Genomic DNA, 14,730 nt, shown 5'->3' with positions numbered 1-14,730 from the left:
CTGCAGATGTTAACTAATATGATGTTAGCTGTAGATAGTTTGTGTACGTTTTTAAGGAATCTGTCTACTTCATCTGAATTGTCAGTTTGTTGGCCTGAACTTGTTCATAGGTTTCCACGTCTCTTAATATTTTTTTTTTTTTTAATTTTTTAATTAGTTGGAGGCTAATTACTTCACAACATTTCAGTGGGTCTTGTCATACATTGATATGAATCAGCCATAGATTTACACTTATTCCCCATCCCGATCCCCCCTCCCATCTCCCTCTCCACCCAATTCCTCTGGGTCTTCCCAGTGCACCAGGCCGGAGCACTTGTCTCATGCATCCCACCTGGGCTGGTGATCTGTTTCACCATAGATAGTATACATGCTGTTCTTTTGAAACATCCCACCCTCACCTTCTCCCACAGAGTTCAAAAGTCTGTTCTGTATTTCTGTGTCTCTTTTTCTGTTTTGTAGCAATGTCCCTGACTCTTCTGATAGTGGTGGTTTTGTTTTCTTCCTTTTTTCTTGATTCATATAGGTAGAGGTTTTATCTCTTTCATTAATCTCTTTAAATAATCAACTTATTGAGGGCTTTGTCAGGCCTGTGCATACTCTTAATAAGCATGTGTGCACTTGTAAAGAATGTATAAAGTGGTAGTTGAGTAGAGTGTTCTATAAATGTTCAATTGATTTTTTTCTCTTATCTGTTTTCTAAATAACTGGTTTCTGCTCTTTATTATTTTCTTCCTTCTCCTTAGGTTTATTTTGCTTTTCTAGCTTCGTAAGCTGGAAGCTTTATTGATATTAGATCTTTTATATAAAATAAGCATTTAATGCTAAACTTTTTCTTCAAGTGCCTTCCCCCTCCCCTTTTTTCCTTCTTTCTTTTCTTGAGTTAATTTTTATCAGAGTGTGGTTGCTTTACTATGTTGGTAGTTTCTACTGTACAGCAAACTGAATCAGCTATACATATACATATATCCTTGTCCTTTTGGACTTATATCCCTTTCAGATCATTGAAATCTGTAAGTACCTTTTTAAGTGCTTTAAAATTCATTCCATGAATTTTGATGTGCTGTGTTTTTTTAATCAGTGAGGTCAAGATATTTTTTTTTAACTTCCCTTGTGATTTCTTCTGTGACCCATGGGTTATTTAGAAGTGTGTAGTTTAATTTCCAGATACTTGGGAGTTTTCCATTATCTTCTTGTTACTATTTTCTAATTTAACTCCTTGGTGTTCATAGAATATACTCTGTGTGATTTTAGTTGTTTTAGATTTATAAATTCATGAAACTTTTGGGAACTTGAGGTTATTTGATTGTAAAATGAGGGAATGAATTGAATGTCTCATTCAGTTTTCCTTCTTCTTTCAGGTGAGAGATCAAGCACAGCGTTGTTCACGGGTTCTCCTGGATATTGAGGCTGGTGCTCCTGTTCTTCTTATCCCAGAAAGTTCCAGATCAAATAATCTGATTGTAGCAAATTTGGGAAAGTTGAAAGTCAAGAACAAATTTCTCTTCGCTGGTTTTCCTGGGACCTTTACCTTACAAGATAAGGTGAGCAGTCAGCACCCATTCCCGTCTCGGTTTACCTGGCATTGGAATACCAATTGAAAAGTTCAGATGTTACCATAAGATAATTACTAACCACTGTACTTTTGTAGTATACGTGGCTTGAAGAATATTTTTTTTTTGACATTTTATTAACATTTCAATTAACCCTTAATAGAGGTAGTATAAATTATAACATTTACTAACTCTATGTAGTAACTTATTTTAGCAAACAAATCAACAGAACCATCTTTATAATGTTTTCCTCCCAGGCTGAATTCATAGTTATCAACTTTATACTGTGTAGCTTTGTTTTCTGGAGACTTTGGCTCAAGGCTTATCTGAAGCCATTTGAAAATATCTTAATAAAATCATATGGAGTTTATCTCTTTACAGTTTAAAACTGCATCAGCACTTATTTCTTATAACAAGTTCGGAGGTAATTGGGATAAGACTGCTTTTTTCATTTTACATTTAGAAAAGCTAGAATTCATTGAGAATAAGTGATGAAAATGGGAAACTTTTGTGAATCACAGACTTAGCAGTGATAGGACCTTGGAGGTGGTCCCACCATTTTTGCAGTTGAGGAGACTGAGTAACATTGCTGGAATTAAGAGATGCTCTTGGGTTCTAGGTGTGTCCTTTAATGAAACTCTGCTGGTTTCCATGGCAGCTGACAATAATAGCAATGGAAATAGTGTTTGTTGAATGCCTAGTATACAGCAGCCTATGCTAAACTCTTTTTGTATTTGTTCATCTTGTCTTCTTGTCCTTATTAGCAAGCTGAGAGGTATTATTTACACCATTTTTCCCTGTAAAGAAATTGAGGCTAGATAAATTAAGTAATCTCTTTCAGATTAAACATCTAGTGAAGAGTATAGTGTGGACCTCAGGCTTTGGTGGTGTTCATTCACTAAGTCGTGTCTAACTCTTTGCCACCCCATGGACTGCAGCATGTCAGGCTTCCCCATCCTTCACTATCTCCTGCAGTTTGTTCAGGCTCATGTCCATTGAGTCGGTGATGTTATCCAAATATCTCATCCTCTGTTGCCCCCTTCTCTTCCCACCCTCAATCTTTTCCAGCATCAGGATCTTTTTGAATGATTTGGCTCTTCACATCAGGTGGCCAAAGTATTGGAACTTCAGCTTCAGCATTCATCCTTCCAATGAATATTCAGGGTTGATTTCCTTTATGATTGCCTAATTTGATCTCCTTGCAGTCCAAGGGACTCTTAAAAGTTTGTATTCTCCAGCACCACAATTTGAAACCATCAATTCTTCGGCATTCAGCCTTGTTCATGGCCCGACTCTCACATCCATACATGACTACTAGAAAAACCATAGCTTTGACTGTATGGACCTCTGTAGGCAAAGTAATGTCTCTGCTTTTTAATATGCTGTCTGGGTTTGTCATAGCTTAGACTTTGGTATATCTGCCTTTAGTACTCCACGCTCATAACTGTGGTATCATTTTACCTCCCAGCATTGGTTGCGGTAGTTTAGTTGCTAAGTCATGTCCGACTCTGCGACCCCGTGGACGGTAGCTTGCTAGGCTCCTATGTCCTTGGGCTTTCCCAGGCAAGAGTACTGGTGTGGGTTGCCGTTTCCTTCTCCAGGAGATCTTCCCGACCCAGGGATCGAACCCACATCTCTTGCATTGGCAGGTGGATTCTTTACCACTGAGCCACCTGGGAAGCCCCTCCCAGCATTAGGATTTGGTTTATGTAGGATAGGGGAGAACAAACTGACAGAGATTGTTCCTGTCTTACTATCCCTTTCCCAGATAACTCTGGTGCTTTGAAATTTTCTAAAGGATGTGGCAATGAGTTCATTAAAATAACTTCAGTGGAAGAACTCCAGAGTTTTTCACAGAAAAGATACAGATTTGAGCAGCTGCTGTTCGCCTCTTTAGGTGTAGGAAGAAAAGAAAATGGAAGAGAGTGATTAGGGAACAAGTCTTGCCAGGCCTCTGCCAAGGACCTCAAGTCAAGTTGAAAGTAACAGGAAGACTGCATTTGTTGTTATGTGTAGACTCAAATAGTGTTACTTTTTTCAAATGATTGTCTCTAGTTTTCTTCATTTGTTTTACTTCTCACTCATCCAGTTACTCACTACTACTAACCCAAACACCCTGAACTGAAAATATTTGATTCATTGAGTGGGAATGGCTGGAGTGAGGAGAGTGGAGATAAGACAGTGAGAACCATGGGAACCATGTTCAAGTGTCATGACCTTGGGCTCAGGGCCCAGAGTAGGGGTGTTTGGATGATGGGTTAGAGGGCAGGTTGTCCATATCTTATCTCACTGCAGCTGCTGAGACAAACCAGATTTAGTGATCAGAGCATAAGGTGAAACCAGTACAGAACAGCAGTGATAAGCAATGCAGATGGAAGTGCATCACCAGATTTACTCATCCGCATGTCGCACATTCAGACAGCTGATGGCTGAGGACTTGCTGGTTCACCTTGCTGTCGGAAGCCCCTCCTGTTGGAATAATAGGCCTTCTTTCCAGATGGGGCTTCCCTGGTGGCTTAGCTGGTGAAGAATCCACCTGCAATGCTGGAGACCTGGGTTCGATCTCTGGGTTGGGAAGATCCCCTGGAGAAGGGAATGGCTACCCACTCCAGTATTTTGGTATGGGGAATTCCATGGACTCTATAGTCCATGGGGTCACAAAGAGTTGGACACGACTGAGCAACTTTCACTTTCATTTTCCAGAGTGAGGAATAGGCCTCCACTTACGTATATATGTATATTTTTTAAGACAGTTAAACAAAATCACCATTGACCTTTCATAGTAGGCCTAGTAGAGAACTAGTAACCTTGGTGTTAATTAGGAAAATCTCTTTTCATATTTGAGTTGTAGGCGTTTTACTCTTTACTGGCTCGAGCCTTAAAGAAAATAAAGAAAAGTCCATTTATAAAAAGAAAGATTGATAACTGCATCTAAAATTTCTTACTTTTTTTTTTTTTTACTGTGCGATGCTTGTAATTAATGCTACTAGATATTGAACAAATGTATCAGAGCTGGTGTTGGCATATGACTGTTGTCCCCACGGTCACCTCAGGGCATTTGCCTCTCTTACCCACGTCTACTGCCCTTCCTTGCGGCCCTAGGGAGAGCTGAATTCTTCCTTAGAAACTGTCTTCTGAGACTTCAGTTAGTCCTTTGAAATATATTTGTTTGTGGGAAATCGTTGTTTTGAGGCCCAAGTTTTTAGGAAGAGATCCATTAGAACCAGAATGGGTGATCAAGCTCAATGATACCATTTTTTCCCTCTCTCCCTCCTGAAAAGATAAAGGGCTTATTTTTCTGTATCAGATATATCTGTATATGGGCTTATGAGCTGACTCTGAAGTTAGCTTCTAAAGAATTGCCAAAGTATCTTAAGAAAGTTTTGCAAAAGGGTTTCTATTTTGTTAAGTACTACCAAATAACAAGTGCATAGTTTGTAGCATTTTAATGAAAAAATTTCCCTGTATTTTGTTTTCGAGGATTTGATTTTAAGTGGCAGCACATACAAGGATCGCTTTTCCTTCAAGGTATAATATACTTTTTTTGCCTCCTGGTTATTCGGAAAAACCTTATGGGATTCAGCAGTCAACTCCCATTCATTTGCTTAAAAAGGAAAATCTTGAAAACCAATCCTTTAAAATATTTCATTACTTGGGAAAGCCTGCTTATCACCCCCCCCCCCCCTTTGACTAATCACTTCCCACCTGTGTAGAGGAATTCTCCTTAAGGATCATTAAAACTAATTCTTTCTTCCCTGCTTCCCTCCTTCCTTCCTTCCTTTCTCCTTTCCTTCCCTAGGTAATACCTTCTTAATGACCTTATTTTATTTCCTTCAATCCTAAAAGACTTTATCTTGTTACGTGCCAGTGGGTTGTTCTGTGAAATTCCATAAGGTTTGCTTGGAGTGTGTTTCTTGTTAAAATATTTGTAATTCAGTTAATTCATCTGTGAAACTTACCTCTCCACATGTACAGTCAAGCTTCACGTAGGCTTGACTACGTGAAGTGAGTAATTACTTTTCTTCTCCAAAAAATCCTTTGTATTTACATTTGCTCTTTAATGCATCTGCCCATGTGAGGTTTGTCTAGTATGCATTCCAGTGGTTAAAGAACAGGAAATAGTCCTGGAATCAAAGCTTGCAGAGGGGTCATTTGCCTTTGAGTTCTATGACTCCTGTGTGTTTGGAATTGTTTTACATAAGTCCTTGTCTTAATGAGGGCAGGTTTGAATTTTTTGCATATGCTTTTTCTTTCATTTTTTTCAACCGCAGTTTGTGCTTAAACTTAATTTCTTAGTATTTCAAAAGCTTTGAGTTAATCCCCTCAAGCCACCGATTTATTTAAACCAACTCAGAGAGGATGGAGAGATGAATCAAATGAAAGAGCAACAAATACTCGCAGGCGTTTAAATAAACTAAGCAAGAGGGAAGGTTTTTAATGTTGAAATACTTAAATGATAGCATTTAGCTAGTCATTTGCCTTGCAAAAAGGAATTGCAAAAAAATAACTGGTTTCTTTCACCGTTACATGTAATTACTACTCAAGATAACTGTGAAGGTGAATAGTACTATCATCTCCCTTTAGAATGCTGAGAGGAATATACATATAAAGCAGTCCTTGGGAGAACCATTCTTCCTCTCCTTCCAGCTTGCTAGTGAGAAGGGATAGATGAGAACAAACTGATGCTGCAGAGACCATGCGGATATGTAGCTCTGAGTCTTGAGGGAAGGAGCTATGCAAACTTTAAATGTCAGTTATTGGACCATTCCAGTGAAAAAGATTTGCCCTGTCAGCAATTAACTGAAGGTATTAGGCATGTAAGAGAAGCATGTGATATTTTCAGTAGAGTTACAGAATTAATTTTATTCTGTATTTGCCCTTAATTTTTATGCCCTTGAACAGAAACATGATAGGAATGGCTTGCCTGTGTTTTCCATTTGCAGTTACTTAGATGAGAAATGTAAACCTGGGAGGGGAGACTTCTGGAATGTACAAACACATTAGTGGGGCTTCATTCCATATTGCTGTTAGATGCATTTTCTTAGGAAAAAAGAGTCCCTCTCCTGCAGCAAATCAACAGTATATTGTATGGCTGAGAGATTTGCCTTTGTAGCATTGACCTAGATTAAACCACCAGTTATTAGTATCTTGATATTTACTCTTAAGCCAAAAGATAACATGTTCTATGTTCAGTTGCCAAGTTGTTTCTGACTCTTTGCGACCCCATGGTCTGTAGCCCGCCAGGCTCCTCTAGCCATGGGATTTTCCAGGCAAGAAGATTGGAGTGGGTTGCCATTTCCTTCTCCAGGGTCTTTCCAACCCAGGGATTGAACCTGTGTCTCCTGCTTTGGCAGGTAGATTCTTTACCACTGAGCGACCAGGGCAGCCCAAAAGATAAAATATGTTCCTGCAAAATTGCCAGAGTTTTCAACAGGTACTGAATTATATGTAATGTCTCTGCAGAGAATTACACGTGGAAGAAAGAATCATGACCCTGTGGCCCTTTTGTTTATGGCATCTGGGGGACTTGGGAAATACCATGTGGCAGAGAGTCTTTGAAGAGTCCAGGACTGGGAAGGGACTTCCAGGATAGTAGATAGTTACCACCCCCATCCCTGCTGCTAGTTTTCTTTTCTTTCTTCCCAGGAGTCTGTGCCTTCATCTTCCCCAACTGGTACTCCCAAGCACAGTGTGAGGAAAATGACAAGCATGGAGGACCTGAAGGGGACCCACTCAGAGGGGCTGATCATGATGCCTCCTGCTGGAATGAGTCCAGGCAGCTTGAAGAGCGAGTCTGTGCCCAGCACCTCGACCAAGCAGCAAGGGCAGGCAGCCACACCCTCTGTCGGCCGAGCTTCCAGCAGTCCAGGTAAAGGAGGAGCGAGGAGCTGCATGAGGAAGGAGGGGAAATTCATGAGACCATTGCAGGATCCTAAGGGGTGAGCATCCCGTTCAAGTAGATGCCGACAAATGGGTAGCGTGTCTTTAGTCATCGTCTGATTCTGATACTGATTTGGAAGGCTTTAGAGTCTTAGGATGTAGATTAGGACTGGGTGACTTCTAAAGTAGGATTGTTGTTGTTCAGTCACTCAGTCATGTCTGACTGTGCGACCCTGTGGACTGCAGCACGCCAGGCTTCCCTGTCCATCACCAACTCCCGGAGCTTGCTCAAACTCATGTCCATTGAGTCCATGATGCCATCCAACCATCTTATCCTCTGTCGTCCCTTTCTCCTCCTGCCTTCAGTCTTTCCCAGCATCAGGCTCTTCACATCAGGTGGCTGAAGTATTGGAGCTTCAGCTTCAGCATCAGTCTTTCTAATGAGTATTCAGGGTTCATTTCCTTTTGGGTTGACTGGTTTGATCTCCTCGCACTCCAAGGTACTCTCAAGAGTCTTCTCCAGCACCACATTTCAAAGGCATCAATTCTTTGGTGCTCAGCCTTTTTATTGGCCAGCTCTCACATCCGTACATGACTACTGGAAAAACCATAGCTTTGACTATATGGACCTCTGTAGGCAAAGCAATGTCTCTGCTTTTCAATATGCTGTCTAGGTTGGTCATAGCTTTTCTTCCAAGGAGCAAGCGTCGTTTAATTTCATGGCTGCAGTCACCATCTGCAGTGATTTTGGAGTCCAAGAAAATAAAATCTGTCATTGTTTCCAGTGTTTCCCCATCTATTTGCCATGAAGTGGTGGGACCAGATGCCAAGATCTTTGTTTTTTGAATGTTTAGTTTTAAGTCCGCTTTTTCACTCACCTCTTTCATCTTCATCAAGAAGCTCTTTAGTTCCTCTTTGCTTTCTGCCATAAGAGTGGTGTCATCTGCATATCTGAGGTTATTGATATTTCTCCTGGCAATCTTGATTCCAGCTTCTGCTTTATCCAGTCTGGCATTTCGCATTATGTACTCTGCTTACAAGTTATAAGCAGGGTGTCAATATACAGCCTTGACGTACTCCTTTCCCAATTTTGAACCAGTCTGTTGTTCCATGTCTGGTTCTAGCTGTTGCTTCTTGACCTGCATACAGGTTTCTCAGGAGGCTGGTAAGGTGGTCTGGTATTCCCAACTCTTCAAGAATTTTCCAGTTTGTTGTGAACTACTCAGTCAAAGGCTTTAGCATAATCAATGAAGCAGAAGTAGATGTATGATTAAATTAGTAAAATATAGGGACTTCCCTGATGGGCCAGTGGTTAAGAATCTTCCTTGCAACGCAGGGGATGCGGGTTTGATCTCTGGTCAGGGAACTAAGATCCCACATGCCTGGAATCAACTACGCCCACATGCAAGTTCTCAGCCTGTAGGCTTTGGAGCCCATGCACCACAACGAGACAGACCCGGAGCAGCACTTAAAAGCTCTCACATGAGGCAATGAAAGATTCTATGTGATGCAATGAAGATCCTGCATGTAGCTAAGACTCGACACAGCCAAATAAATAAATTTTTTAAAAAAGAGAGAGTTTAAGAACAAACCAAATAGTAAAATGCAGTATAAGTAAAGAGATTTAGGTAGCCTCTAAGGTCTTGTCAAGATAGTTGCCACCAGATGGTAGTAGTATAGCTAGAGTAATTCCTGCATCCTTGGACACATCCTTGCGAGTGACCTTTCAGACACTATCCCTTCAAGTCATTGGTTCAGTCAGTTCAGTCGCTCAGTCGTGTCCAACTCTTTGCAACCCCATGTATCGCAGCACGCCAGGCCTCCCTGTCCATCACCAACTCCTAGAGTTTACCCAAACCCATGTCCATCGAGTCAGTGATGCCATCCAGCCATCTCATCCTCTGTCATCCCCTTCTCCTCCTGCCCCCAATCCCTCCCAGCATCAGGGTCTTTTCCAGTGAGTCAACTCTTCGCACGAGGTGGCCAAAGTACTGGAGTTTCAGCTTCAGCATAAGTCCTTCCAATGAATACCCAGGACTTGTCTCTTTTAGGATGGACTGGTTGGATCTCCTTGCAGTCCAAGGGACTCTCAAGAGTCTTCTCCAACACCACAGTTCAAAAGCATCAATTTTTCGGCGCTTAGCTTTCTTCACAGTCCAACTCTCACATCCATACATGACCACTGGAAAAACCATAGCTTTAACCAGACAGACCTTTCTTGGCAAAGTAGTGTCTCTGCTTTTTAATATGCTAGTCATTGGTTAGTTCTGGAGAAATAAAAATCCTGAAAAGTAGGTAACAGCAGAAATATCCTAAGTAGCAATTTTTGAAAGACATGAACCACCCTGTTATTGGTGTGCTGCTCTTGAATTTGACAGTTTGCCATTGTATTCCAGATGAGAGTCTTGATTTTGACCTTTTGGTTTTTCTGGGTAGTGTGGATTGGATAAGTGAGGTGTTGCTCCAAGGAGTTTGGGAAGCAGAATATGATTTACCATCAGAATCCATTGGTGAAGTCAGTCCAGTGTGGTTGAACTTTGAGAGATGTGGGACGCTAACTGAGGGATATGTTGGATGGATATAAAGAATGGTTAATCCCTTCTGGGTACCTTGTTGTCCCAGAGGAGACAGCAAAAGGGTTTATGGTTACGTTGATGATTCAAGGAGATTATTGTAATCCTCATCAGAAGACTGGGTATTGAACATTTACTACATGCCAGACATCGTGGCACATTTTTTCATAAATGTTTGCAGTTTATCATCATGACACTCCTATAGGGTTTTATTTTTATCCCTGTGTTATAGATGAAGAGACCCAGACTTTTTGAACCAGTAACCAAGAGACCCAGAGAGATGAGTAACTTGCCCATAGTCATGTCAATGTACGTGGTAAATGGTAGGGTTCGACTATGAGTCAAGGCAATCTATCTCTAGAGTCTGAAGTCTTAACCTGCATGATATTACTGACTATATACATAATGGACACTCACAGCATGGAGTAGGGGGGTGGGGCAAGCTGGGTGCCTACATAGGGCCAGTCAGTACAAGAATCTTCTGTTGTTGTTCCGATAATAGTGATGATTAGGAATTGAGGCCAAAGGTACATGGGCCAGCAGTAAGAATCCACCTGCAATGAAAGAGACGTGGGTTAGATCCCTGGGTCAGGAAGATCCCCTGGAGAAGGAAATGGCAGCCAACTCCAATAATCTTGCCTGGGAAATCCCGTGGACAGAGGAGTCTGGCAGGCTACAGTCTATGGGATTGTGAAAGAATCAGACATGACTTAGCGACTGCACAACAACAGTACATATATCTGGAAGCCTATTAGGAAGTGATTTGGAATTTTTTTGTTAATTAATTTCTGTTGGAGTATAGTTGCTCTGCAGTGTTGTATTAATTTCCACTGTGCATCAGAGTGAGTCAGCTCTTCTTGTACATATGTCACCTCTCTTTCGGATTTCCCTCCCGTATAGGTCACCACAGAGCACTGAGCAGAGTCCCCTGAGCTATACTGTAGGTTCTTTCTGGGATGTTTTATAGAAAGATCTCTTTCTTGACCATATTTCGCCTCCCAATTTGCTGTTTGTTTCTGGAATTCTGACTGTGATTAAGATGGGGTTAAGGCAGTGGTTTTCATACTGCTTCTATATTCCTAGGATTCCATGACAACCCTTGGGAATTAGGAAGCCCTTTGTTCCTGTCCCTTGTCCCTTCTACGAGATCAGCTGTACTTCTGTCTTTTTCACTTATTTATCCATACAGTAACGAGGCAAGAGCTAATTTAATTAGTGCCTACCTAATCTAGGTGTTCAATGTTTTGTTTTATATAGTAACCAGCTATTAGACATAGTTCCTGCCACCTTGTAAATGATATGAGGAAGGCATTCAATAAGCATCTAAATAAGGACAGATTAAGATAAATGTCATGGGAAAGACAGAATGGTAAGAGGGAAAGAACAGAGAAGGAGAGAGGAGGGTGATGCTCTGGGCAAGACTTCAGACAGTGAAGAGCCTGACACGTGGGGGAAAACGAAGACCGCCAGCGGCCTCATGGGCAAGGTGGAGAATGGGTTGAGATGAGGTTGGAAAAGTAGGCAGTGGGCTTCTTATGCAGAGCTTTCGAGGGATTTAGGGGAGTTTCACAGAAAGAACTGTGGATTAAACTCAGTCATCAAAGCATATAAAGGAAGGGAATGTTTTGGTCTCAATTATTTTTTTAAGGATTACTGAGGTATTTTGTGAGCAGAATGGTTTTGTGAGGGCAGACTGGAATGGAATGGGTATGTTGGAGGGGAGTTTATGGTGGTCTAGGCAAGAATGGTAGTGCTTTGGATTAGATTGCTCTAGTGGAAATGGTTATGTGTGGTATTTGTTTGGAAAAAGCACTTTGTTGTGGAAAATTTTGTAAACCTTTGGGTAATATCATCTCTACACAAGACCCCTGTGGGATCTTCTTGGGAGGGATGCATGTTAAGTCCTTTTAGTCATAAGCCCTTTAGCCTTTGTTAGTGTCTCGGGACAGCAGTGAAACACTGGGAGGATGTGGCCTGGTTTGTGCCTGTGTATGGGGGGCAGGTAGGCAATGTCCAGCAATGGAGCGGTGAGGAGGGAGGTCTTGGTGCCAGAGTGGAGACTTCTGATCTAAACATTTTCCAAAGACAGAATGAACATTTTGGGGCTATTTAGTTTTTTTCTGGACCAGCCCCTTCTGAGTCTCATCTTCTTCCTTGTCTCCTTTTCCTTGGTTCCAAGTAGAAGACCATGTGTGCCTGCTGGATTGCATTGTTGTTGATCTCCAAGACATGGACATCTTTGCTGCAGTGAGACACCCACGAGAGTATTCCAGGGTCTCAGAAGACAGCAGCGGAGATCTGATCTTCCCCTCCTATTTCGTGAGACAGACAGGAGGAAGCCTCTTGACCGAGCCCTGTAGGCTGAAATTGCAGGTGGAAAGGAATTTGGACAAGTGAGTGGTTTATTTTCAAATAACTGTCTATTGTAAGTAGAACTGTTATAGCTTGGAAACCAGTGCTGTTAAGTCTGGAAGGGCATGGATATTTACTTATATTTTCATCTATGTAACAAATCTATGTTGAGTCCCTACCATCTGCTAGACATGAGGGCTCCTTTGATGAAAGAAAAAACTTCTACCTTTATGGAGCTTGCATTTCGTGGAGGGATATAGGAAGGTAAGTACATGATTCTAATTTTGTGTTTGATTCAATTTTCAACTGTACTGTAGGATGACAGTAGGTGCCTTAGAAACAAACAGTAAGGGACCTGAATTTAGCATGGATTTCGATGGCAGAAGGGAGGTAGTGATGGCACTGAAGAAGTGTTTGGAAGAGGTGACATTTGGATTCTGTGTTCCAAATGCAATAGATTCTGGATCTGCTATTGATATTTACCCTGGAGCTCCACCGAATCAGAGTAACTGTTTAGATGCTATTTTGCCCGTTTTACTCCAATTAGCCATCTGAAAGTGCTCCATAAAGACCATTGAACTGACTGTAATTTCCTTCTTAATCGGCTTCAAAGCACAGGATGCTTAATTTCTGTAGTTTGGAGCATGGCCTCAGTTAGTTCTATATCTGACTGGGAAACTTACTGAAAAGGAATGCACTCAGACCCCATCTGAGACCAGCAGAAGCTAACTCTCAGGGCCAAACTTCAGGTGCATATTAACAAGGTCCTCTGATAGTGCTTACACTCCACTGGCCCCAGCAGTGGACTGGGACTGCTGGTTACAGTGTGTGATGCCTGTTCAGTTTGGGGCATTAATTTTGGGGAAAGCAGCAACACTCAGATCTTAACTTCAGGGAGAGATGAGGCGTGGCTGTGAAGTAATGAAAGCAAATGATTTTCATTTGCAGCATTTTGAAAAACAGTGTCACTACTTTTCCAGAGTGTGATTTTAATCCCTCTTGGGCCACTCCCTTCGCAGTTCGTCGGTTTGGGCAAGTCATTTAGTGTCACTGTTTTGTTTCTCTCTGGATTAATGATACAGCATAGCCACTCTCACTGGGATTTTTGTGTTTCATTCTTACTTGTTATTCAAGTGCTCTCTGGCTGGTGTTCAGTTATGGTTGGCATGGGCTGTATTTGATTTTACTGGCTTAAACGTCTTAAGAGGAGCTTCATTATTTAGAAATTGAACATTTTGTTTTCTTTTCAAGTAATGCTTTCCAAAAAAAAATGTGCTTTACTGCTCTGCTTATCTAAACTTTACCCACTTCCATCAGTGTTTATGTGCAGGTAATTATGCCCTGTTAGCCCAGATAGAAGGGGATGACTAAACACAGGGTATCTGATCAGCTTCTCCTGCCCTGGACCTGGCAACCCAGGGGGTTCTGGGTAATCCTTTCCAGCTTTTTTTCGTTGATTGCATGACTGGTCTTTTTTCACCTGCTTGTATGAAGGTTTTTCTCCATAGACAAAGTAGTTTTTAATATTTCTTTTCAACTGCAAATCCTGGCCTTCTGCTCTATATACTTGGAGCATAGCCTCTGTAGGGTCTGTGATATCCACTTCACCTTTAGGAGGGTAGAGAAAAAGCTCTTCAGTGTTGGGATGAAGTATATTCCCCCTTCCCTGGGCAATTTTTTTTTTTTTTTTAAGATTATTTTTTGGCTGCGCTGAGGTCTTTGTGGTATAAAGGATCTTTAGTTGTGGCAGGCAGAATCTAGTTCCCTGAGCAGGGATCAAACCTGGGCCCCCTGCATTGGGAGTGCAGAGTCTTAGCCACTGGACCACCAGGGAAGACCTCCCTGACTGGGCATTTTCAGCATCATTCCTGCCTGCCCATCTCAGCTTGAAATGAGTGACTGATTCAGGTTTTATCCTAGTGTCCCATCTTGGCTTATTATGAAACATTGGTTCCTTTTTTTTGTTACCACTAAATGGATAAAGAGCTTGTCATTTTTTCTTTTTTATTGAAATATAGTTGTCGTATAATAATGTGTTAGTCTCAGTTGTGCTACATGATAATCTGACATTTGCACACGTTATGAAATGATCTCTACTATGAGCCTAGTAACCATCTGTTTCCACACAAAGTTATTGCAGTATCATTGGCCATATTCCTCATGCTGTATAGTATATCCCCATGGCTTGTTTATTTTATGGCTGGAGGTTTGTACCTCTTAATCCGCTTCACCTATTTTTGTACCACCCCCCACTCCTCTGTTCTCTGTACCTGTATCTTTCCCTTTTGTCTTTTTTTCTTTTTAATTGCTCTCCGAACTATAATGTGTAAATTATTTCTGAGTCTTATGAGATTTTTCTTTATTCATCAATTAGT

The 14,730-nt window shown here is 41.4% G+C and overlaps 1 protein-coding gene and 1 non-coding gene across 7 annotated transcripts in view; one reads left to right on the top strand and one right to left on the bottom strand.

The window, feature by feature from the left end:
- The window catches only part of VPS13D (vacuolar protein sorting 13 homolog D), a 266,265-nt gene that overhangs the window by 55,246 nt on the left and 196,289 nt on the right, over window positions 1-14,730 (top strand). For all 6 annotated transcript variants that reach the window (XM_043924162.1, XM_043924159.1, XM_043924161.1 and 3 more), the window contains 3 exons: window positions 1,359-1,541; window positions 7,197-7,419; window positions 12,186-12,396. In XM_043924162.1, coding sequence (XP_043780097.1) covers window positions 1,359-1,541; window positions 7,197-7,419; window positions 12,186-12,396 — 617 coding nt within the window. The remainder of the gene's footprint in view (window positions 1-1,358; window positions 1,542-7,196; window positions 7,420-12,185; window positions 12,397-14,730) is intronic.
- TRNAG-CCC lies at window positions 14,117-14,189 on the bottom strand. The gene has a single exon. It is a non-coding gene; the product is annotated as a tRNA-Gly (tRNA).

The sequence above is a fragment of the Cervus elaphus genome, chromosome 14 (assembly GCF_910594005.1).
Source record: "Cervus elaphus chromosome 14, mCerEla1.1, whole genome shotgun sequence".
Taxonomy (NCBI): Eukaryota; Metazoa; Chordata; class Mammalia; order Artiodactyla; family Cervidae; genus Cervus; species Cervus elaphus.
Note: the sequence above shows the minus strand (reverse complement) of the source record. Positions and strands in the feature narration are given on the sequence as shown.